Here is a 25614-nt window from a genome sequence, read left to right as displayed (position 1 = left end):
ATTGTTATTGTTGTCAATCCGTATTGCGGAAATTCGGCGTTACAGCGTGATTGCAATTTAAAGGCAATGTTCACGTGTTAGTGGAGATGGCATTCACAGTAAACGCTGCATATGTCGGCTCAATAGTAAATTACCTTTCAATTTCTAGCGGGCAATCTGTAACGCTTCAGCGATACAGATTGAATAGCGCCCTAGGAGTTTCTGGGTCCAACACAAGTCATATTTTAGAGGATCAGATTTACCAACATTTTAGGATCTGTTAGTAGAGAGTAAGAGATTTGTTAAGAGGATGCATTTTACAGGATCTCCCCAAAAACCTCCCAAAATAACACTCAAACACTCATGGTTTTTAGCAGTAAAACACATGTTGATCAGCTTAACTGTGAGGTTAGCAAGGCCAGATGTAGAGCAGTTAGTAGAAGATACTGTAGTGTAGCTATAGGGAGGAATAAGTGCATTCGCTGATCTGGCAACAGATGGGGGACAGAGAGAAAGACAGGCAGGGATATAGGGAGGAGAGCAGGCAGGCTATGGCCCTCACCTTTGAGCCTCTTGAAGTGGACAGGGACATCACTCTTGATGCTTTTGCTGTCCTCCGTGGACTCACTGCGCACCGTAGGGGGGTCGTTCTGGGCCAGCCAATCAGCCACCTTGCTCTCAGAGACCATCATGGCGGCCTGCAGGGTGCTGAGGTCCTTGCTGCCTGAATGGGAGGCCTTCTTAGGCCGGGGCCGGTGGTCTGGAGTCAGCTTGGACACGTGGTCCTTGATCGTGACCTTGCCAGGGGAGGTGTCGTCAAACTCGATTGTGAAGGCATGAGGTGAGGCGTGGCCCTGAGCGCTGGCGGTAGCAGCAGCCCCCTCAGTGTCTTTGGTGGGGATCTCATGAATGCTGTCCTCGGCCATCTGAGCCTCCTTGGTGGGTATCTCAAAGTAGCTCGGCTCGGGGCCCAGGCCGTCCTCCCTAGGCCTCTCACTCCTCTTAGGCTCTCTGCCGTCTGTAGGTTCACAGAGAGGAGAACACTGGGGATCAGTATCTAGAGGTCAGAGGTCATGGGCCCCACATGGGCCGTTCAGCTGTGTCTGTTCTGAGTCTCACCATTAGTCTGAATCAGTGTCTGAGGCCCTGGCAGAACACAGCCCTCTAAACAAAACAGGTCAGGCTGAGCTGGGGCCCAGGCAGACAGGCACAAAGCCATGTAGTGTCCACTTTGACAATAACTGATGAGGAAGCCAATCAAAACCCCTTTAGGCTATTACTTAATAATGATTGTGTAACTTAATTTGATTACATTAAGTGGCAAGGAATTATGGGATGTGGAGATGATGGATGATCTGATTGGACAGTGGAGAGACCATCTGGTGTATATGTATGACAAAGTGAGTAGCTTAGTTGTTCATGTAACATACAAAAAAGTTGGCTTTGCACATTTCCTCCCTAACAGAGTAAAGGAACTATATCAAAGTCAAATATTGAAGATATAATACTTACAGGGATTTACGACCCCCTATAAAACAAAATCTTTCTTGAAAGTTATATATATTTCACTTCAACTTAAAAGTACTTTTTGTCTCTTTTTGGAAACAGATAAAGTCCCCATGTCTGCAACGAACAGAGGCTTTCAACAAAGTAAAACATTGAGTGAAATGAGACATAATGTTGTCCATATAGAGAACTACAGTGCCTTTGGAAAGTATTCAGACCCCTTGACTTTTTCCACATTTTGTTACATTACAGCCTTACTCTAAAATTGATTAAATAAAAAAATATACACACAATACCCCATAACGACAAAGCAAAAACAAGTTTATAGACACTTTTGGAAATGTTAAAAAAAATGTTTACTTTAAAAAAATGAAATACTTATTTACATAAGTATTCAGACCATTTGCTATGAGACTCTAAACTGAGCTCAGGTGAATCCTGTTTCCATTGATCATCCTTGAGATGTTTCTACAACTTGATTGGAGTCCACCTGTGGTAAATTCAATTCATTGGACATGATTTGGAAAGGCAGACACCTGTCTATATAAGATCCCACAGTTGACAGTGCATGTCAGAGCAAAAACCAAGCCATGAGGTTGAAGGAATTGTTCTTAGAGCTCCGAGACATAATTGTGTGCGGAGGCACAGATCTGGGGAAGGGTACCAAAACACCAAGACCACAGTGGCCTCCATCATTCTTGAATGGAAGAAGTTTAGAACCATCAAGACTCTCCCTAGAGCTGGGTGCCCGGCCAAACTGAGCAATCGGGGGAGTAAATCAGTAAAAGGCTCATCAGTAAAAGGCACATGACAGCGCGCTTGGAGTTTGCCAAAAGGCACCTAAAGTCTCTCGGACTATGAGAAACAAGATTCTCTGGTCTGATGAAACCAAGATTTAGCACTTTGGCCTGAATGCCAAGCGTCATGTCTGGAGGAAGCCTGGCACCATCCCTACGGTGAAGTTTAGTGGTGGCAGCATCATGCTGTGTGGATTTTTTTCAGAGGCAGGAACTGGGAGACCAGTCAGGATCGAGGCAAAGATGAACAGAGCAAGGTACAGAGAGCCCCTTGATGAAAACCTGCTCCAATTTTTTACAAGTTAGCAAGCACTTCTAAAAAAACTGTTTTTGCTTTGTCATTATGGGCTAAACAATTTAATATATTTTAGAATAATGCTGTAACGTACAACATTGTTTTTAAATTAAAGGGGTCTGAATACTTTCTGAATGCACTGTACATTCAAACTGGTACCACTTGCATCAGGTCCTAGATTATAGTCACCAACAAGTCTGGCAGTAAATAAGGCTGTGGTTTCATCCTATCTAAGCATCAATAACACCCACTGCTTCCCCGAACAAGAAAATCAGAACTTAAGCCTAGAACTTCCCTTTTTTATAAATACTACCACCCTTCCTCTAATGATCACATTAAGACTCATGTGACTGATGTGAAAACTCAACTCAAAAGCACTGAGGGTCATGGTGGCCATTCATTTAACATGGACACTCAGTGTACTGTACATTAGAGTCCATGAGACATACAAAGCATTACTAACAACACCCATGTCATTACATATTCATGACAGGAACCAAATGTATACTTAACAATATAATACATCTAAGTAATCTGGCAGGACTTTAGGTGTTTTATATTCATTAATCCACCGCCCTGAAGTGACCAGAGTGCCTTTAAAAGTGAGAACACATACCTCATAGCTGAAACGGACTGACTGACTGACTGAATATCCTCCTGAAAAGACACAGGTGGCCAAAGAAAGTGCAAGTTCAGTCAGAAGTGGTTCCCTCTTCAAAATTAAAGCCTCAGTTCGGATTCCCAGTAAACTATGTCCTTAAATTGAGTAATTAGCAAAACAACATATATATATATATATAAGGACTTTAGCAAGTTACTACTTTAGCAAGTTACTATAGACTAGATAGCGAATAAGAGTTTCAGTGTTGGAGAAAGCGGTTTGTTTCAGCGCTCTGTGAGAGCTGGTGCAATGGCGTAACCCAATAGCCCTGAGTGACAATACATAAGGATGGGGGCTGGGGGCGGCTACAACAGAATCTATTCAATAGTACATGAGACTGTTCCTCTAAACTATCTCACTTCCCCTCCTACCTTCTGTTGTTAGTTAGCCTCTCTCTACTAGGGCAAGTGGGGGTAGTATGCCCTCACCACACTACAGAAATAGCTATGGGAGGAGATTAGATTATAAATTGGCTCTTTGATGTGGGGAACTGTATTGTGTGTACACCTTATTGGCGTACCCTTATTATGTGCCTTCTTTGGGCTCCCAAGAGACTCTAGGCTTTCAGGAAAATAATGCTGATTCATTAAAAAGGTTTTCTATCTCTCCTCCACACCAGTCGAAGTTCCCTTTGTTGACTAAAGAATGCCTGCAGATAATGCTATTCAAAGCTGAAGGCTCCTTGGCTAGATAAACTCACAATGTATGCCCCTGTGAGAGAAAGAGAAAGAGAGAGAGAGAGAGAGAGAGAGAGAGAGAGTGTAGCTGGACGCTGAGGAGAGGAGGGTGGATATGGTGTCTTGTTTTGAACAGAGAGAGTGTTGTCCTCAGTGACTTCCCTTAAGTGGCATTCGAAGCGGAGGGTGTGAGTGCTTTCAGATTCAGGCCAGTTTGAATGAGAAGAAGGAGCAGTTTCTACATAATCACATATAACTCCATAACATTATATGGGCACCCTATAGACTTCAGCACCCACTACCAGCCTACCACCCACGCTCACTGCAAGCTGTCTATACTGCACGCGTATCACTTACATTGAATGACCATGAATATAACCCCGGATCTGTTTTTATGCCGCCCGGAGAGACATGGCTTACAATTACATACATAACACGCCAGTGCACTCTGTTTAAGCTTGGGGCTGTCACTAAAGACTGGTCAGGAAGGCCCACTGTTGTGACACATTCCTTGGGGATGCTGTCCATATTAACAACGGCTGACAGACCAGTCAACTGCCCTCTACTGTGGGCCTCTCAATAACAGAGATAAGGACAGGTCCGTGGTCACTACATACCATCTTCTTGTCACGTTCTGACCTTTATTTCCTTTGTTTTGTCATTATTTAGTATGGTCAGTGCGTGAGTTGGGTAGGCAGTCTATGTTTGTTTTTCTATGTTTTGGGGTATTTCTATGTTTCGGCCTAGTATGGTTCTCAATCAGAGGCAGGTGTCATTAGTTGTCTCTGATTGAGAATCATACTTAGGTAGCCTGGGTTTCACTGTGTGTTTGTGGGTGATTGTTCCTGTCTGTGTTACTTTGCACCAGTATTAGGCTGTTTCGGTTTTCGTGTTACATTTATTGTTTTTGTATTTGATTCGTGTTTACTTTGTTTCATTAAACATGAATCTCAATAGCCACGCCGCATTTTGGTCTGACTCTCCTTCAAGTCAAGAGAACCGTTACACTACTGTACATAGAGCACTGCTTTCACAATAATATTGCGATTTTACAGTTGAAGTTGGACGTTTACATACACTTAGGTTGGAGTCATTAAAACTAGTTTTTCAACCACTCCAAAAGTTTCTTGTTAACAAACTATAGTTTTGGCATGTCGTTTGTGCATGACACAAGTCATTTTTCCAACAATTGTTTACAGACAGATTATTCCACTTATATTTCACTGTATCACAATTCCAGTGGGTCAGAAGTTTACAGACACGAAGTTGACAGTGCCTTTAAACAGCTTGTAAAATTCAAAAAAATTATGTCATGGCTTTAGAAGCTTCTGATAGGCTAATTTCCAGCATTTGAGGCAATTGGAGGTGTACCTGTGGATGTAGTTCAAGGCATACCTTCAAAAATTGTAGACCTCCACAAGTCTGGTTAATCCTTGGGAGCAATTTCCAAACGCCTGAAGGTACTACATTCATCTGTATACCTTCAGGTACTACATTCATCTGTACAAACAATAGTACACAAGTATTAAAACCATGGGACCATGCAGCCATCATACCGCTCAGGAAGGAGACAAGTTCTATCTCCTAGAGGACCTTGTGAAGATGCTGGAGGAGACAAGGACAAAAGTATCTATATCCACAGTAAAACAAGTCCTATATCAACACAACCTGAAAGGCCACTCAGCAAGGAAGAAGCCACTGCTCCAAAACCACAATAAAATAATCCAAACTACGGTTTGCAACTGCGCATGGGGACAAAGATCGTACTTTTTGCAGAAATGCCCTCTGGTCTGATGAAACAAAAATATAACGTTTTGGCCATAATGACCATCGTTATGTTTGGAGGAAAAAGGGAGCCTTGCAAGCCGAAGAACACCATCCCAACCATGAAGCACAGGGGTGGCAGCATCATGTTGTGGGGGTGCTTTGCTGCAGGAGGGGCTGGTGCACTTCACAAAATAGATGGCAAGCATACTTCCAAAGTTGTGGCAAAATGGCTTAAGGACAACATCGTCAAGGTATTGGAGTGGCCATCACAAAGCCCTGACCTCAATCCTATATGGAGCACTGATTCCACAAATTTTCTATAGGATTGAGGTCACAATTCTATAGTATTGAGGTCAGGGCTTTGTGCCATGGTCCCATGGTTTTAATACTTGTGTGTGCGAGCAAGGAGTGTGTGCGAGCAAGGAGGCCTACAAACCTGACTCAGTTACACCAGCTCTGTCAGGAGGAATGGGCCAAAATTCACCCAGCTTATTGTGGGAAGCTTGTGGAAGGTTACCCGAAAGATTTCACCCAAGTTAAACAATTTAAAGGCAATGCTACCAAATACTAATTGAGTGTATGTAAACTTCTGATCCACTGGGAATGTGATGAAAGAAATAAAAGCTGAAATAAATCACTCTCTCTACTATTATTCTGAAATTTTCACTAGGATTTTATGTCAGGAATTGTGAAAAACTGAGTTTTAATGTATTTGGCTAAGGTGTATGTAAACTTCCGACTTCAACTGTACATTTTCCCCCCAAAATGAACATGGTCATAATACAAATATCCTTACATTAATCAACTGTTGTTTAATAGAATTGTAATTCAAAAGTAGCCTACACTATACTTTCTACACATGTCAATGGTCACACAAAGAATCTGTTAAATTGCTTCAACTTACTGAGTTCCATGATAGATGCAACCTCTCCCATACTTGAATTAAAATAAAAGTCCTCCAGGCTTTCCGATCACAAGCCTCAGTTTATCCCAAAATGTTGGCTTTCCTAAGAGATGCCGAGGACATGCACTGCACTGGTGCTATTGTCCAGCTCTGACTGTTGATAGTGTAAGGACAGCTCTATGATCTAATAGTCTAAGAGGTCTGGTCGGCCTTCCCCCAGTCCACCCCAGCACCCATTGGGTGTCCTGCTGCGTCCAAGCCTGGTCTAATCTCTAATCCTGTTACTCCTGCCCAGCACAAGTTAACGGGATCCCAGTCCTCCGGACCAACACAGACACACCCACAGTGTATGTACACACTGTGTACTGCGAGTCCGGATGGCCATTACCCTCAATTCACAGAGACAGGATAAGCCTGGGAATGAACATAAAGCCACCATTTCACTACTTACAGAAATTATTCTGTGCTTTATGTTCCAACGTTGGCATGCTATAGTTCCGTTATAACCACAGGAATATTTCAGAACAAACATTGCATAGGGTACAATGATCAACCAGGAACATTTACAAAAAAATTGCCAGCTCAAATTCCCTGCCAATTCATAAAAACTGAACACAAGTAAAAAAGACAGCAGATCAGTTTATCTTGATTTGACCTCAAGCCATCAGGAATGTCATTGGATCATGTTCTTTAGGCCTTAGAGTATACTGTGCAGTATGCATGTATCTGAACATCTAGACATGTACACATTTTTTATTTGAGATATGATGAGGTCATTTTTCGGGGTTCTTACCTGCCGCAGAGCTGTCATGCTTCTTCCCGCACGTCTTGGTCTCCTGCTTGAAGGAGTTCTCATCGTCTGCGTCCCCATCCCCCCACCAAGATGGCTGTCCATACAGAGGGGTTCCCCGGTGCAATGCTGCTATGTCCCCTATAACACAAACACAAGACGTTTCACTAGATTTAGATTGAATAATCTATCCATTGTGCTTGTGAAACATGCATGTATATGAATGAAATCAATGGACACAATCAATGGACACAGTAACAGGCCAGTCGTTACTGTGATGGTCATGCAATACTTCCTGAGCACAGCTGCACTAGTGTCTTTTAATCCCTCTGTTTTAAAGCTGGATGATGGGTCATGGAGCACTGATTTGGCTTTAGCCATTCCACTGACCTACATAACCCAGTCAGCAGGACACAGAAGGACAAGCCCATCAACACCATGCTCTGATCCCTTATCACCAATGAGCTTAAGTCAACACACAACCAACACATATGGCAGATCTGACTTCAAACAGACTGGCTGGAGGTTGGCTGTGTTTATGGGTTGAAATGTTTAAGAGGAGAATCTCTTCCTGGACTTTGTCTGATCCTCATTTGAACCAACGGACACATTTCTCTGTGTTACAGATGACCAGTGCTTGACTTGGGCAGGAGTTCACCAGAGCTGAGTACCAGCACCTAAAATGTTCTACTGCTTGAGCTCCTGTTCCTCTTATAGAATATTAGCTCAAAAGTATTGTAGAGTGCCAGCACCTAAATATAAACCGTACCGGCACCCAAAATGAGTACCAGCATCTATTTCAGTCGAAGTCAAGCCCAATAGTATGTTGCTAGTTGAACCCAGGTCGGGACATGATGTGTAGGCCAATTTACTACAAATAAAGTAGCTAAATAGCTAAATGGAACATAATCACTTCAAGTTTAAGTAAGCACTGACTTTGCATGCAGATGCAGGATCTTCATTTGATCACTCTGTTGCAGGGCAACTTTTCTGAAATGCAAGACATTTAAAACTTGTTGTATATTTGACGTTTAAAAGGCTTCTGAAGTTTGTAAATCCCACTTCGAAATTTCAGACTTGATTTTTCCAATCAACCCCTACAAAAACAACCATGAATTACAATCCACATAATAATTCACATTTCTATTTATTTAACTAGGCAAGTCAGTTAATGAACAGATTCTTATTTTCAATGACAGCCTGGGTTAACTGCCTGTTCAGGGGCAGAATGACAAATTTGTACCTTGTCAGCTCAGGGATATGAACTTGCAACCTTTCAGTCACTAGTGCAACGCTCTAACCACTAGGCTACCCTGCCGCCCCAATTTCCTGTTGCTGAAGTATCATTTTTCTGCTGTGGCAAACTAGCTCAAATGAAGATAATACATATGTTGAACAAAACCCAGAGAAGGCATTAATTGCAGCACATACTTACAGAAGCTTGAGTTAAAAATGCCTATAAATGCCTATTACTGCTGCAAGATTGGTGAGGAGCCTATAAATGCTGCAAGCTTGGTGAGGAGTTATGCCTGCTTGCATAATATCTCCAGTGAACCTATGGTGGTGTGTTGCAGAGAGGAAAGGGAACATACCCTGAGTCGTCAGGGGGGACCAACACATTAGCATCAAACTGACAATTAACAGGCTAAACTATCCAGGTGGCAGCAAAGGAGAAACACATGTAAACGCTTCCTGCCTCCTATTTGTTAAGGGCCGTCGGGTAATGGAGGCCTTCTGCTGAAGGGCCCCACTGCAGATGTTGTAATTAAACACATAGTGGGTGGCAAGCAGGGTTGCATGTAATGCTGGTACACTGGACTCATGGATTAAGCCTGATGCCCCATATGACAGTGTTAGAACATCTGTTGTTTTGATCCTGAGACTATAGACAACGGCTAAAGCCATTCATTAAGGACATCTTCTCATATTTCAGAACTAACTACTCAATCCATAGGGACCAAACAGCTTAACATTGAAGTCATTCAGCAGACACTCTTATCCAGAGCAACTTACAGGAGCAATTGGGGTTAAGTGCCTTGCTCAAGGTTATGTATTTTCACCTAGTCGGCTCAGGGATTCGAACCAGCGACCTTTCGATAGCCTAGGCTACCTGCCGCCCCAGGTAACCTACTGTAAAAGTCCAGTGCATAGAAAAAACTCCCTCTGAGATTCCTAATGTAATGACAATGAACCATGTACTGTCACAATGCAAAAGCCATGGTTCCCCTGTTAAAAGCTAGACAAATATAGTGTGCCATCTGTAATACAGCTGCTATTCAACTCAAGACATCCCCTCAGCCTCCCACAGAGTATCCAGTATCTGTACCAACTACTGTAAGAGACACTAACATCAGTAAAATATCCACTGTTACCTACACCAACACAAGCATAAGCTCCCACTCCAGCTGAGTGAATTGACTATTGAGCGTGTAAACGATGCAAGTGTAGTGGACATTCCTCCTGCCAAAAGCACAGGGGAGAGATGACAGAAACAGAAACATAGAGAGAGGAGAGCGGGAGCAGCTGCAGACACTCTACTGCCTCCTGTAGATAATTATAGCTATTTGATTGGAATAATACTCATTCAGCTACTGATAGTGGGCGCAGGAGCATGCTAGGCTGGCCAATCAGATAAGACCCTCCAGTGGTACAGGGACAGTTGTTTAGATTATTGTGTTGTTTTTAAGGTTGCTTTAATGAGATTCAGCTGGATTTACAATGTGTTATTTAAACATCCGCCCTAAACCCTCACTCTTTTATTACAGGCAATAAATGAAAAGAAAAGGCTCCAGAAGAGACAGGCAGTGAAAAGTAGAGATTTATTAGTCTTTTCAGATGACATGTCTATCTATACTGTATCATCTACGGTGGGATCATGACAATCGTTGCTTACTCATTTAGAATACTGATTCTAAAATGCTATCGGTATAAAATGGAATTATGAATCTAGTCACAACTTGGATGCAGAAAGGGCCAAATCTCCAAATATTGTGTCATGACTGAATCACTTGAAGATCAACAATGAAATATCCCATTAAGTTATTCCCTGAAATGACTGGATCATACCGTAATGTACAACATACATGTCATCTCTTATATGTGCTTCCTGCTCTCACCTGCCATCTTGTCATCTCCCTTGTGTGATTCGGCAGGTTTGGCTGATGGCTCCATGGTCCCCTCGGCTGCCTTGCTCTCGGCTGGTCTGCAGCTGGAGGACTTGGGGGTCTTAGCAGGAGACTTGGGAGGAGATTTGGCAGGTGACTTGGTGGGCTCACCGTTGGAGGGCTTCTTACTCAGCTGGAGCTGGCTGGTGAACTTCTCATGCTGATAGAGGGAAAAAGAGGGAGGGAGACAGTGAGGGGGCGAGGGGGCAAGGGGGAGAGAGAGTGGAAGAGACACAGCAGGGGAAGACAGAGTACATGGTCAAAAATATAATCTTTCATCTAATGCTGACACACACACACACACACACACACACACACACACACACACACACACACACACACACACACACACACACACACACACACACACACACACACACACACACACACACACACACACACACACACACACACACACACACACACACACACACACACACACACAGCCCAAAGTTATATTTGCATGGGGCAAGCTATGAGCTCATGAGTCTACTTATAGTCGTGGCCAAACATTTTGGGAATGACACATATATTAATTTTCACAAAGTCTCCTGCCTCAATTTGTATGATGGCAATTTGCATATACTCCAGAATGTTATGAAGAGTGATCAGATTAAATGCAATTAATTGCAAAGTCCCTTTTTGCCATGTAAATTAACTGAATCCCCCAAAAAAAACATTTCCACTGCATTTCAGCCCTGCCACAAAAGGGCCAACTGACATCATGTCAGTGATTCTCTCATTAATACAGGTGTTGTTGAGGACAAGGCTGGAGATCACTCTGTCATGCTGATTGAGTTTGAAAAACAGACTGGAAACATCAAAAGGAGGGTGGTACTTGGAATCATTGTTCTTCCTCTGTCAGCCATGGTTACCTGCAAGGAAACACGTGCCGTCATCATTGCTTTGCACAAAAAGGGCTTCACAGGCAAGTATATTGCTGCCAGTAAGATTGCACCTAAATCAACCATTTATCGGATCATCAAGAACTTCAAGGGGAGCAGTTCAATTGTTGTGAGGAAGGCTTCAGGGCGCCCAAGAAAGTCCAGCAAGCTCCAGGACCGTCTCCTAAAGTTGATTCAGCTGCGGGATCGGGGCACCACCAGTACAGAGCTTGCTCAGGAATGGTAGCAGGCAGGTGTGAGTGCATCTGCACGCACAGTGAGGCGAAGACTTTTGGAGGATGGCCTGGTGTCAAGAAGGGCAGCAAAGAAGCCACTTCTCTCCAGGAAAAACATCAGGGACAGACTGATATTCTGCAAAAGGTACAGGGATTGGACTGCTGAGAACTGGGGTAAAGTCATTTTCTGTGATGAATCCCCTTTCTGATTGTTTGGGGCATCTGGAAAAAAAGCTTGTCCTGAGAAGACAAGGTGAGCGCTACCACCAGCCCTGTGTCATGCCAACAGTAAAGCATCCTGAGACCATTCATGTGTGGGGTTGCTTCTCAGCCAAGGGAGTGGGCTCACTCACAATTTTGCCTAAGAACACAGCCATGAATAAAGAATGGTACCAACACATCCTCCGAGACCAACTTCTCCCAACCATCCAGGAACAGTTTGGTGATGAACAATGCCTTTTCCAGCAGGATGGAGCACCTTGCCATAAGGCAAAAGTGATAACTAAGTGGCTTAGGGGGACCATGGCCAGGAAACTCCCCAGACCTTAATCCCATTGAGAACTTGTGGTCAATCCTCAAGAGGCGGGTGGACAAACAAAAACCCACAAATTCTGACAAACTCCAATCATTGATTATGCAAGAATGTGCTGCCATCAGTCAGGATGTGGCCCAGAAGTTAATTGACAGCATGCCAGGGCGGATTTCAGAGGTTTTGAAAAAGAAGGCTCAACACTGCAAATATTGACTCTTTGTATCAACTTCATGTAATTGTCAATAAAAGCCTTTGACACTTATGAAATGATTGTAATTATACTTCACTATTCCATAGTAACATCTGACAAAAATATCTAAAGACACTGAAGCAGCAAACTTTGTGAAAATTTATATTTGTGTCATTCTCAAAACTTTTGACCACAACTGTACAAACACTTCTTTATACTATGATATAACCGGTGCTATTTTCCTATTTAGCAGAAATTAGATATTTAGCACAATATTGAGAACAAAATAGATATCGTGCACAGTGCCTTCAAAAAGTATTCATAGGCCTTCACTTTTTCCACATTTTGTTGTGTTACAAAGTGGGAGTAAAATGTATTTAATTGTCAACGATCTACACAAATTACTCAAAATGGAAGAACAATTCTAACATATGTAAAAGAAAATAAACAACTAATATATCTTGATTAGATACTGTACGTATTCAACCCCCTGAGTCAATACATGTTAGAATCACATTTGGCAGCGATTACAGCTATGAGTCTTTCTGGGTAAGTCTCTAAGAACTTAGCACACCTGGATTGTACAGTATTTGCCCATTATTCTTTTCATATTGTTACGTCCAGTTTTGGAATGAGACCAAGGTGCAGAGTGGTAAGCGTACATCTTTCTTTATTTTGATGAGCACCAAAAAAAAGAAGATAAACAAACGTAACATTCTGCAGGCTACACAGTAACTGTACAAAAACAAGATCCCACAACTGAAGGTGGGAAAAAGGGCTGCCGAAGTGTAATCCCCAATCAGAGACAACAATAAACAGCTGCCTCTGATTGGGAACCATACTAGGCCAACAAATAAATAGAAACATAGATATGCCCACCAAAGTCACACCCTGACCTAACCAAATAGATAATTAAAAAGGCTCTCTAAGGTCAGGGCATGAACATTTTTTTTCAAGCTCTGTCAAATTGGTAGTTGATCATTGCTAGACAACCATTTTCAGGTCTCTCCATAGATTTTCAAGCAGATTTAAGTCAAAACTGTAACTTTGTCTTCTTGGTAAGCAACTCTTGTGTTTTAAGTTATTGTCCTGCTGAAAGGTGAATTCATCTTCCAGTGTCTGGTGGAAAGCAGACTGAACCAGGTTTTCCTTCGGGATTTTGCTTGTGCTTTGCTCCATTCTGTTTATTTTTTTATCTTGAAAAATTCCCCAGTCCTTAACGATTACAAGCATACCCATAACATGATGCAGCCACCACTATGCTTGAAAATATGGAGAGTGGTACTCAGTAATGTGTTGTATTGGATTTGCCCCAAACATAACACTTTGTATTTACGATAAAAAGTGAATTGCTTTTTGCAGTATTACTTTAGTGCCTTGTTGCAAACAGGATGCATGTTTTGGAATATTTGTATTCTGTACAAGCTTCCTTCTTTTCACTCTGTCATTTAGATTAGTATTGTGGAGTAACTACAATGTTGTTGATTCATCCTCTGTTTTCTCCTATCACAGCCATTAAACTCTGTAACTGTTTTAAAGTCACCATTGACCTTATCGTGAAATCCCTGAGCGGTTTCCTTCCTCTCCGGCAACTGAGTTAGAAAGGACGCCTGTCACTTTGTATTGACTGGGTGTATTGATACACCATCTAAAGTGTAATTAACAACTTCACCATGCTCAAAGGGATATTCAATGTCAGCTTTTTATTTCTAGCAATCTATCCTTCTGTAGCTCAGTTGGTAGAGCATGGCGCTTGTAACGCCAGGGTAGTGGGTTCGATTCCCGGGACCACCCATACGTAGAATGCATGCACACATGACTGTAACTCGCTTTGGATAAAAGCGTCTGCTAAATGGCATATATTATTATTATTATTATTATCAATAGGTGCCTTTCTTTGCGAGGCATTGGAAAAACTCCCTGGACTTTGTGGTTGAATCTGTGTTTGAAATTCACTGCTCGACTGAGGGACCTTACAGATGTATGTATGTGTGGGGTACAGAAATGAGGTAGTCATTCAGAAATCATGTTAAACACTATTATTGCACACAGAGTGAGTCCATGCAACTTATTATGTGACTTGTTAAGCACATGTTTACTCCTGAACTTATTTAGGCTTGCCATAACAAAGGGGCTGAATACTTATTGACTCAAGACATTTCAGCTTTACATTTTTTATTAATTAGTCCAAAAAAAGAACATAATTCTACTTTTACATTATGGTTTAGTGTGTGTAGGCCAGTGACAAAAAACATCTCAATTTAATCCATTTTAAATTCAGGCTTTAACACAACAATGTGGAAAAAGTAAAGGGGTGTGAATACTTTCTGGGGGCACTGTACATGTAGGTCTGTGTCTAGTGAAGGTTGCATACACCCCATCTCGCACAACATGTAAAGGGTTGTGTGGTGTGTGTTGTGTAATGTGTGTTTTGTCTGGAGTTCAGCAAGGCAGGAAGTGTCTTACCTGCAGAGCCTCGTCTGGGACAGTCATCTCGCCTCGCACCACCGTGAACAGGTTGGTATGTGAGACAGGTTAAGGAAAGACACTTGTTTGTATCTATCACTGTTTGCAACTATCCTTACAGCCACTTCATTATACAAACATAACAGTCATTCAAGGCCAAAACCACAATAGAGTGAATGACAGCTTGACACTTAAAAACTCTACAGCTTGACAAATGATCAGTGGGACGAGAGCAATTAAATTAACAGATGGTACATGTTTTTAGGGATTGAAGTACTGCTGTGTCACTAAGGTTGTAATGACGGAATGATTGAAAGGATATCATATCCAAACCTTAACTTGTCATCGATCTTCAAAGTGATATACATCTGCTCTTGGATTCGAACATCATTCACAAATGTCTGTATGGAGAGAAAAGAGAGAACCTTTTTGAACATGGATTGCATTGTAAATTCACTGCTCTCTGACTCTCTCCAGTGCCAGGCATGCCAGCCCGGTTCTCATTGCTTAAAACCCCCACGGGTAAATACAATGAATTTAGGGAAACTGTTCCCAGCACACTTCATTTCAGGCTACACTTAACCCAGAATACAATCATATCACCTTTCATTCTCAGATACAAATCATCAAAAACGTAAAGGAAAAGGGTGATGGCTGGATCAGGGTTGTATTAGATCAGGACAGTAAAAATAATAAGTAAATGTAATTTCTGGTTTTCTTGCAGGTCTCTCCATTACCCCCATAAGAACCAGCCAAAGTGACATTATAAAAGGAAAGACAACTTTTGTATGCGTGTTTATATTTTGAATATACACTACCGTTCAAACGTCTGGGTTCACTTAGAAATGTCCTTGTTTTTGAAAGAAAAGCACATTTTCTGTCCATTAAAACGACATCAAATTGATCAGAAATACAGTGTAGACATTGTTAATGTTGTAAATGACTATTGTAGCTGGAAACGGCTGATTTTATATGGAATATCTACATAGGCGTACAGAAACCCTTTTGCAATTATGTTAGCACAGCTGAAAACTGTTGTTCTGATTGAAGAAGCAATAAAACTGGCCTTCCTTAGACTAATTGAGTAAAGAGAGAAAAACTTTTGGGACTTGGTTTGCATTGTAAATTCACTTTCTTTCTCTCTTTCTCTCCCTCGGAGGACCTAGGACCATGCCTCAGGACTACCTGGCCTGATGACTCCTTGCTGTCACCAGTATACCTTGTCGTGCTGCTGCTCCAGTTTCAACTGTTCTGCCTGCGGCTATGGAACCCTGACCAATTCACCGGACAGACCTGCTGTTTTCAACTCTCTAGAGACAGCAGGAGTGGTAGAGATACTCTGAAAGATCGGCTATGAAAAGCCAACTGACATTTATTCCTGAGGTGCTGACCTGTTGCACCCTCTACAACCACTTTGATTATTATTATTTGACCCTGCTGGTCATCTATGAACATTTTAACATCTTGGCCATGTTCTGTTATAATCTCCAGCCGGCACAGCCAGAAGAGGGCTGGCCACCTGTTATGGCCTGGTTCCTCTCTGGTTTTTCCTAGCCACCGTGTTTCTACACCTGCATTGCTTGCTGTTTGGGGTTTTAGGCTGGGTTTCTGTACAGCACTTTGTGACATCAGCTGATGTAAGAAGGGCTTTATAAATACATTTGATTGATTTATTGATTGACTGATTGAGTATCTGGAGCATCAGCCTTTGTGAGTTCGATTACAGGCTCAAAATGGCCAGAAACAAAGAAATTTCTTCTGATATTCGTCAGTCTATTCTTATTCTGAGAAATTAAGGCTATTTTGTGTGAGAAACTTCCAAGAAACTGAAGATCTGGTACAATGCTGTGCACAACTGAGCAAGAGGACAAGTACATTAGAGAGCCTAGTTTGATAAACAGACGCCTCACAAGCTCTCTATTTTAAGTCCCTCTTTTATTATTTTTACCCCAATTGGTAGTTACATTCTTGTCCCATCGCTGCAACTCCCGTATGGAATCGGAGAGGCGAAGGTCGAGAGCCATGCAAAACACAGCACTGCCAAGCCGCACTGCTTGCTTTACCCGGAAGCCAGCCACAAGGAGTCTTTGGAGCACGATGGGACAAGGGAATCTCGGCCGGCCAAACTCTTCCCTAACTCAGATGACACTGGGCCAACTGTGCGCCGCCTCATGGGTCTCCTAGTCACAGCCGGCTGTGACACAGCCTGGGATAGAATCCGGGTCTGTAGTGACGCCTCAAGCATTGAGATGCAGTCCATTAGACCTCTGCGCCACTCAGAAGGCCACTAATTAATGTCACTCTAAAAGAGAAACAGGGTTAAATTGGGTAATTGAAATCTTTGCTTAGAGGTTGTTACAATGTCTATTTAGGAGATGCAGTTATGACTATAGACTAGCTGTTGTTGTTATTAGGATTTATCAGAACAGTGTCCCGGAGAGACAGATTGAGTATACACCTAATAAGTCATACCTCTGACTTTCCATATGATTCAAGATCTATCCTAAAGATGAGCTAGATGTGCAGGTCATTCAGCAGTCAGGCTCTGATTGGCCCAGCATGGGATGGAGTGCTACTTCCTCTCGCTATGGGCCCTTGGACTGTGGGGGAGGAATGCTGGAGCATGATTCAGGAGAAAGAGGTTATGATTTCAGCTTCCTGCCTGAGATAATGTGTCACAGTGGTTCCAAGCTAGTGGGTTAGCCTACACACTGAGTGATTTACACACTGAGTCATCAGCAGAACTAGGTCTAACTAACACATTACTCACACCATGTGACGGGAAGAGCACTTCAACATGGTTTTACTCTGCCGTGAAAAGATCATGGTGTAGAATATGGGCACATCATATGAGAATACGTTCTGTTAATGCCATTTTTTTCAGTCTCCCTACATAATTATGAATGATAAGACTGTGTTTCAGACATAATTATGCACTCGAGCTGTATTTTCTATTTTCGCACTGGGAGAGTTCAACCAATGATGTCATTGGTTGTTTGAGCCTGCTGTCTGATCTCAAAATGAATGGAGTCATGTTTTGTAGCAATTATTGTGGTCTTTGGGTTTCGCGGATTGTACAATCAAGCTAGCAGCGAGTAGATATGGTTGTGCTTGTTCAATAAAGCCATTGGACTTGTCTCAACCATGTGCCTATCTGCCAGGCCATTTCAGGATATTTAGGTTGACTAATTTTCAGTTTCCCTGGCTTTGTAAATATTACAGCCTAACGGGAGCCCTACTTCCTTGTTCCCACCCTTAAAAGCAGGCTTTTCCAAATGGGAGCGGTAATAGTTTACAGGAGCTATGTTACCGTCTATCTGGGATTGCTAAATAATTAGGTACGGTGGTTGCTTCTGATGATTCCTCCTTTCAAGAAGGGCAGGATGACAAAAACATGTTTTAATGTTCTTTTACATAGGAACATAGATGCCTATTTATTTGAACTGGAATACACAGAAGAGGAGTTGAGACAGTGAGACAAATAATTGCAAGACCAAATAGCAGCGGTGGCAGCCTAGACCCGCTAGACCAGGACTCATGAGGGCAATTGACAAACGAGTAAGCTGTTTTGCTGCCGGTAGCTAGCTAGCAATATAAACTCTGTTCTTACACGCGGCAATGTTTTTCAAGTCATGCTTCGGCTTGCTAGTACCACTACAAGGCAAGCTTGCCAAACTAGTTGTGCATTTGCAATACCTAAAATGTATTGTAATCTAATGTTATAGCTAGCTAGCCTCAGTGCCTCTCATTAGGAGCAAAACTGGATAAATGTTTTGATGATGGCGGAGGGTAAAGGAATGACATTGGTTTTATGACTCGTGTTAGTCTTAGAGTAACTATACCTGTGTGTTGTAGCTAGCTAGCTAACATCTGTTTTTGAGATGTCTCATATTCTACACCATGCTACTTCTGTAGCTCAGTTGGTAGAGCATTGCGCTTGTAACGCCAGGGTAGTGGGTTCGATCCCCGGGACCACCCATACGTAGAATGTATGCACACATGACTGTAAGTCGCTTTGGATAAAAGCGTCTGCTAAATGGCATATATTATTATTATATTATTATTATTATATATTACAATAGGAATATACAGTGCCTTGCGAAAGTATTCGGCCCCCTTGAACTTTGCGACCTTTTGCCACATTTCAGGATTCAAACATAAAGATATAAAACTGTATTTTTTTGTGAAGAATCAACAACAAGTGGGACACAATCATGAAGTGTAACAACATTTATTGGATATTTCAAACTTTTAAAAAAAAATTTAAAAATCAAAAACCACTTCATGATTGTGTCCCACTTGTTGTTGATTCTTCACAAAAAAATACAGTTTTATATATTTATGTTTGAAGCCTGAAATGTGGCAAAAGGTCGCAAAGTTCAAGGGGGCCAAATACTTTCGCAAGGCACTGTAGATAGTGCACAATGATTTCCCATGAATGTGTGATAGCATTTTCTTATTTCTCTCAAAGACAATACCGCTTGGATACAAAGATGATGACTCTGAAGGGATGTGAAAGGTCCCATGACAACAATCTCCCGTTCTACCAAAGTCACTCCGAATACCTCACTGCACCACCCAAACACATCATATGTATGGCGTATGCCTTATGGCTAACGAGACGTGGTGTGATCAAAGAAACATACAGAAACTCAAATCCTTCTGTTCACCTGATTTAGAATTCCTCACAATCAAATGTCGACCGCATTATCTACCAAGAGAATTCTCTTCGATTATAATCATAGCCGTATATATTCCCCCCTAAGCAGACACATCGATGGCTCTGAACGAACTTTATTTGACTCTTTGCAAACTGGAATCCATACATCCTGAGGCTGCATTCATTGTAGCTGGGGATTTTAACAAGGCTAATCTGAAAACAAGACTCCCTAAATTGTATCAGCATATCGATTGCGCAACCAGGGCCGGAAAAACCTTGGATCATTGTTACTCTAACTTCCGCAACGCATATAAGGCCCTGCCCTGCCCTCCTTATGGAAAAGCTGACCACAACTCCATTTTGTTGATCCCTGCCTACAGACAGAAACTAAAACGGGAGGCTCCCACGCTGAGGTCTGTCCAACGCTGGTCCGACCAAGCTGATTCCACACTCCAAGACTGCTTCCATCACGTGGACTGGGATATGTTTCGTATTGCGTCAGATAACAACATTGACGAATACGCTGATTCGGTGTGCGAGTTCATTAGAACGTGCGTTGAAGATGTCGTTCCCATAGCAACGATTAAAACATTCCCTAACCAGAAACTGTGGATTGATGGCAGCATCCTCGTGAAACTGAAAGCGCGAACCACTGCTTTTAATCAGGGCAAGGTGACTGGTAACATGACCGAATACAAACAGTGCAGCTATTCCCTCCGCAAGGCTATCAAACAAGCTAAGCGTCAGTATAGAGACAAAGTAGAATCTCAATTCAATGGCTCAGACACAAGAGGTATGTGGCAGGGTCTACAGTCAATCACGGACTACAAGAAGAAAACCAGCCCAGTCACGGACCAGGATGTCTTGCTCCCAGGCAGACGAAATAACTTTTTTGCGCGCTTTGAGGACAATACAGTGCCACTGACACGGCCTGCAACGAAAACATGCAGACTCTCCTTCACTGCAGCCGAGGTGAGTAAAACATTTAAATGTGTTAACCCTCGCAAGGCTGCAGGCCCAGACGGCATCCCCAGCCGCGCCCTCAGAGCATGCGCAGACCAGCTGGCCGGTGTGTTTACGGACATATTCAATCAATCCCTATACCAGTCTGCTGTTACCACATGCTTCAAGAGGGCTACCATTGTTACTCTTCCCAAGAAAGCTACGGTAACTGAGCTTAACGACTACCGCCCCGTAGCACTCACTTCCATCATCATGAAGTGCTTTGAGAGACTAGTCAAGGACCATATCACCTCCACCTTACCTGACACCCTAGACCCACTCCAATTTGCTTACCGCCCAAATAGGTCCACAGACGATGCAATCTCAACCACACTGCACACTGCCCTAACCCATCTGGACAAGAGGAATACCTATGTGAGAATGCTGTTCATCGACTACAGCTCGGCATTTAACACCATAGTGCCCTCCAAGCTCGTCATCAAGCTCGAGACCCTGGGTCTCGACCCCGCCCTGTGCAACTGGGTACTGGACTTCCTGACGGGCCGCCCCTAGGTGGTGAGGGTAGGCAACAACATCTCCACCCCGCTGATCCTCAACACTGGGGCCCCACAAGGGTGCGTTCTGAGCCCTCTCCTGTACTCCCTGTTCACCCACGACTGCGTGGCCACGCACGCCTCCAACTCAATCATCAAGTTTGCGGACGACACAACAGTGGTAGGCTTGATTACCAACAACGACGAGACGGCCTACAGGGAGGAGGTGAGGGCCCACGGAGTGTGGTGTCAGGAAAATAACCTCACACTCAACGTCAACAAAACTAAGGAGATGATTGTGGACTTCAGGAAATAGCAGAGGGAACACCCCCCTATCCACATCGATGGAACAGTAGTGGAGAGGGTAGTAAGTTTTAAGTTCCTCGGCATACACATAACAGACAAACTGAATTGGTCCACTCACACAGACAGCATCGTGAAGAAGGCGCAGCAGCGCCTCTTCAACCTCAGTAGGCTGAAGAAATTCGGCTTGTCACCAAAAGCACTCACAAACTTCTACAGATGCACAATCGAGAGCATCCTGGCGGGCTATATCACCGCCTGGTACGGCAACTGCTCCGCCCACAAACGTAAGGCTGTCCCGAGGGTAGTGAGGTCTGCACAACGCATCACCGGGGGCAAACTACCTGCCCTCCAGGACACCTACACCACCCGATGTTACAGGAAGGCCATAAAGATCATCAAGGACAACAACCACCCGAGCCACTGCCTGTTCACCCCGCTATCATCCAGAAGGCGAGGTCAGTACAGGTGCATCAAAGCTGGGACCGAGAGACTGAAAAACAGCTTCTATCTCAAGGCCATCAGACTGTTAAACAGCCACCACTAACTTTGAGTGGCTGCTGCCAACACACTGACACTGACTCAACTCCAGCCACTTTAATAATGGGAATTGATGGGAAATGATGTAAAATATATCACTAGCCACTTTAAACAATGCTACCTATAATATAATGTTTACATACCCTACATTATTCATCTCATATGCATACGTATATACTGTACTCTATCATCTACTGCATCCTTATGTAATACATGTATCACTAGCCACTTTAACTATGCCACTTTGTTTACATACTCATCTCATATGTATATACTATACTCTATATCATCTACTGCATCCTTATGTAATACATGTATCACTAGCCACTTTAACTATGCCACTTTGTTTACATACTCATCTCATATGTATATACTGTACTCGATACCATCTACTGTAGAGCCTATGCTGCTCTGTACCATCACTCATTCATATATCTTTATGTACATATTATTTATCCCCTTACACTGTGTATAAGACAGTAGTTTTGGAATTGTTAGTTAGATTACTTGTTGGTTATTACTGCATTGTCGGAACTAGAAGCACAAGCATTTCGCTACACTCGCATTAACATCTGCTAACCATGTGTATGTGACAAATAAAATTTGATTTGATTCCCTTTGTAGAACTGTAGTATATATTATAAGCGTTAGTGGTATATTTTTCTTATACTGTATATGTCATACATTTCCATAACTGTTCCTGCATACTGCTATGTAAACTCACCTTGATCTCCCGAGCAAATAAAATTTGTCTTGAATACAAGCCATGTCTACTTACAGTATTTGCTACATTGACAGACTAATCTAATGTTTTATTGAAACATGTTAACTTGCCAACAAATGTAAGTTCAAATGCTACACCAACTCCCTGCATAATTTGTTTTAGCAGTAAGACTGAAGCTAGTTGATCCAAATACATTTCATGAATATTAGAATGAACTGTTCCAGAAGTCAACTCTTTATTGGTTTCTTATGCAGCTGGAATAATTTAGTCACTTGTCAGTACAGTTTAAAATATATATAAAACACCATTATATACATACTGTACAACAGCTACCGTAGCAATATCTATACCACAATGCAGTTGTGCGCATACTGGGCATTCTATATTATACTACAACATCAGTCTAACTGAATATGGATGTTGTGTTGGTTGAATGTTCCAAGCAGATTCTAGAATGTTCTTCAGCTGGTGAACCTCTTCTTGTGTAGGGTAATGGCAGCTGGTTTTGCAGGCTTTTGCGCTGTGGCGATGTTGGGTTTGTGAGGCTGTGACTGGCTCCTTGTAGACAACCATCTGGTTCTTCCTGCACTCCACAGCCAGGTGGACTAGCCTCTCATACACTTTCTTCACCACCCACTGATTCCACCTCTTGCAGAAGATTTGTTTAAGTCTCCTGGAAAGATATGAAGACTGATCATGGGGATGTGTAACCATAGAATAACATTTGTTACACTCAGAGTCAATAACGGGGCATTGACATAGGCTGTTAGCAAATATGTGTGTGGGGGCTTGACTTGTAGACAGTCTAGTCGTGTATTGTTGTGGATGAGCACCTACAGTTGTGCTATTGGGTATAAAAGCACTGCCAACAATAGAGTGAATAGGCTAGAAGAGTTTACTAACAGCCCCTCTCCCCATGCCAAAGAACGGACTACAAGAGTGTGAAACGTTTTAAGAGCACTTGTCTTGTAGACAATTCAGTGTATTGGTGATTTTGCTTTCATAAATACCTTTGGCTGTCCTGGCTTGTTTTAAAGTCAGATCATGATGTTTGAGCTATTTCAAGGCTAAAATCTTTCTTCCAGTGGGTCTACAGGCTCTGTACTACTAAAGCTGGTGTCAAGGTCTGTCATCAGCAGCATGATTAGTGTGTAGAACACACAGTAGTCAGTGATTAGCCAACATTTTCTTTACCAGTTTATTTACCAATACACACTTAAACAAGGTACTACATCCACCCACACCCCTCATGTCAATAGATCATGCCTTCACACACAATACCCACTCCCAACTGACACCAGTCAGTCACTCACACCATACAGTAGAAGTTGCAGCCTACAGTACTTGTAAACGCACCAACTATGACAACACGACAGACTATGTTTATGCCTAGCTCCAGTATATTTATTTGCTCATCATGGAGTCATGGAAATATTTAGTAGATTTTAGAAAGTGACTTACACTAGTTCCGGGTGCTGAGCTTGATGTTGATGCCTCTGCATATGTTGATGGGACTCTAAATAGAACAGTCACATTAGCCTCTGCGGTAGTTAGTTAGCTAACTAATGGTTAGCTAACGTAAACTAACGAAGCTAACGTTTACTTGCAAAGTTACAAATCACATCACCAGATAACAGCTGGCTAACTACATTGATATATTTTGGAATGTCTAGCCAGCGTATTATGAAAGCTAGCCATCCAGTTTTTGGTTTAGATAAACAAATTAAGTTCAATGCTAGCTAGTTAGCTAGTTATCGTTAGCTACGTTACCTCAGCTTGACCTCTTTTCTGCTGCTCTGATGTTGGCGGATCGGATGCCCTCCTCTTTGAAGCGAAGGGGAAAATCGATGGAATAGCATCACTTTTCAACATTCGGTCGACATGGCAACCCCATTAGTTGAGACTTCAGTTCCGTTTCGAAACCATGTGGCTGAAAGTGCTGGCTACAAACACAGATGTTTTGATATTTCTCACATCAACTGGATACACCTCCACGGGTGGTACAACGTCCTGAAATCGATATGAATTCTGGATATTGTGGTTTGCTTACAGCCCGGAAATGTAGCTGGCCTGTTTCTACTTGTGAGATGCAGAAACGCTCGTATTTGCGTGTAGTGAGGAAATTCAAAATGTTTATGACACATATGATATGTTAATAGCACATTAATGGACATATATAGTGAAATGGAGCAGCGGTGAAATGTCCCTTTATCCCCTGACCCCTTTACATCTATCTGTGGTCCTTCTGTAGCTCAGTTGGAAGAGCATGGCGCTTGTAACGCCAGGGTAGTGGGTTCGATTCCCGGGACCACCCATACGTAGAATGTATGCATGACTGTAAGTCGCTTTGGATAAAAGCGTCTGCTAAATGGCATATATTATTATTCTCTATTCCTCCCCTACCCCATCACCCTCCTCTCACTCACCCCGTTCAGACTGCCAAGGTCCTTGACTTTGTGCTCATCGCTGGTTAACTCGTAGTTGATGACTGCATGCTGCTTGTCAACACTCCGCGACTGTAAACACAAACACAACAGTAATGGTGTTACACATTGTTAAATTATAACTTGACATCAATGTTGATCTTGAAATGTTTTTGACATGAGATAACAGAGTGTGCATTATCATATCAACATCCAATCGTGCAGCAATGTCAGTGTTTGAAGGAGGAATAACATGCATTGTTAAAGTCAGATTACATTTTTGAAACACAGAGGTATATACTGTATATTTCCATTCATAATACATTCTTATTTTTATTTTTTATATCTACTTTTTTAAAATAATCACAAACCCCAGATAGGTGCAGTGAAACATGTTGTTTTAGAGGGTCAGCCTTAGTAGTACCGTGCCCCTGGAGCAAATTAGGTTGAAGTGCCTTGCTCAAGGGCACATTGACAGATTTTTCACCTTGCTGGCTCTGATATTCAAACCAGCAACCTTTCGGTTACTGGCCCAATGGTCTAACGGCTAGGCTACCTGCCACCCTTTTTTACAAGACAGTTAGGCCCTGTATTATTCTCAAACAGACAGAAATGGAAGC

At 42.5% G+C, this 25614-nt stretch overlaps 1 protein-coding gene across 11 annotated transcripts in view; it reads right to left on the bottom strand.

Moving 5' to 3' along the window:
- Positions 1-25614, bottom strand: part of cep170aa (centrosomal protein 170Aa) — a 74696-nt gene that overhangs the window by 24360 nt on the left and 24722 nt on the right. For 9 of the 11 annotated variants that reach the window (XM_046357315.1, XM_046357312.1, XM_046357316.1 and 6 more), the window contains exons 3-8: positions 24998-25087; positions 15171-15249; positions 14849-14907; positions 10493-10700; positions 7380-7517; positions 542-997 (exon numbers count right to left, since the gene is read on the bottom strand). In XM_046357315.1, coding sequence (XP_046213271.1) covers positions 542-997; positions 7380-7517; positions 10493-10700; positions 14849-14907; positions 15171-15249; positions 24998-25087 — 1030 coding nt within the window. Of the gene's footprint in view, positions 1-541; positions 998-3193; positions 3485-7379; positions 7518-10492; positions 10701-14848; positions 14908-15170; positions 15250-24997; positions 25088-25614 lie in introns of those variants that run through there. The other 2 variants (XM_046357322.1, XM_046357323.1) reach the window with 2 other exon arrangements.

Source organism: Oncorhynchus gorbuscha, linkage group LG07 (assembly GCF_021184085.1).
Source record: "Oncorhynchus gorbuscha isolate QuinsamMale2020 ecotype Even-year linkage group LG07, OgorEven_v1.0, whole genome shotgun sequence".
Classification (NCBI taxonomy): Eukaryota; Metazoa; Chordata; class Actinopteri; order Salmoniformes; family Salmonidae; genus Oncorhynchus; species Oncorhynchus gorbuscha.
This window is presented reverse-complemented; position numbering and strand designations above follow the sequence as displayed.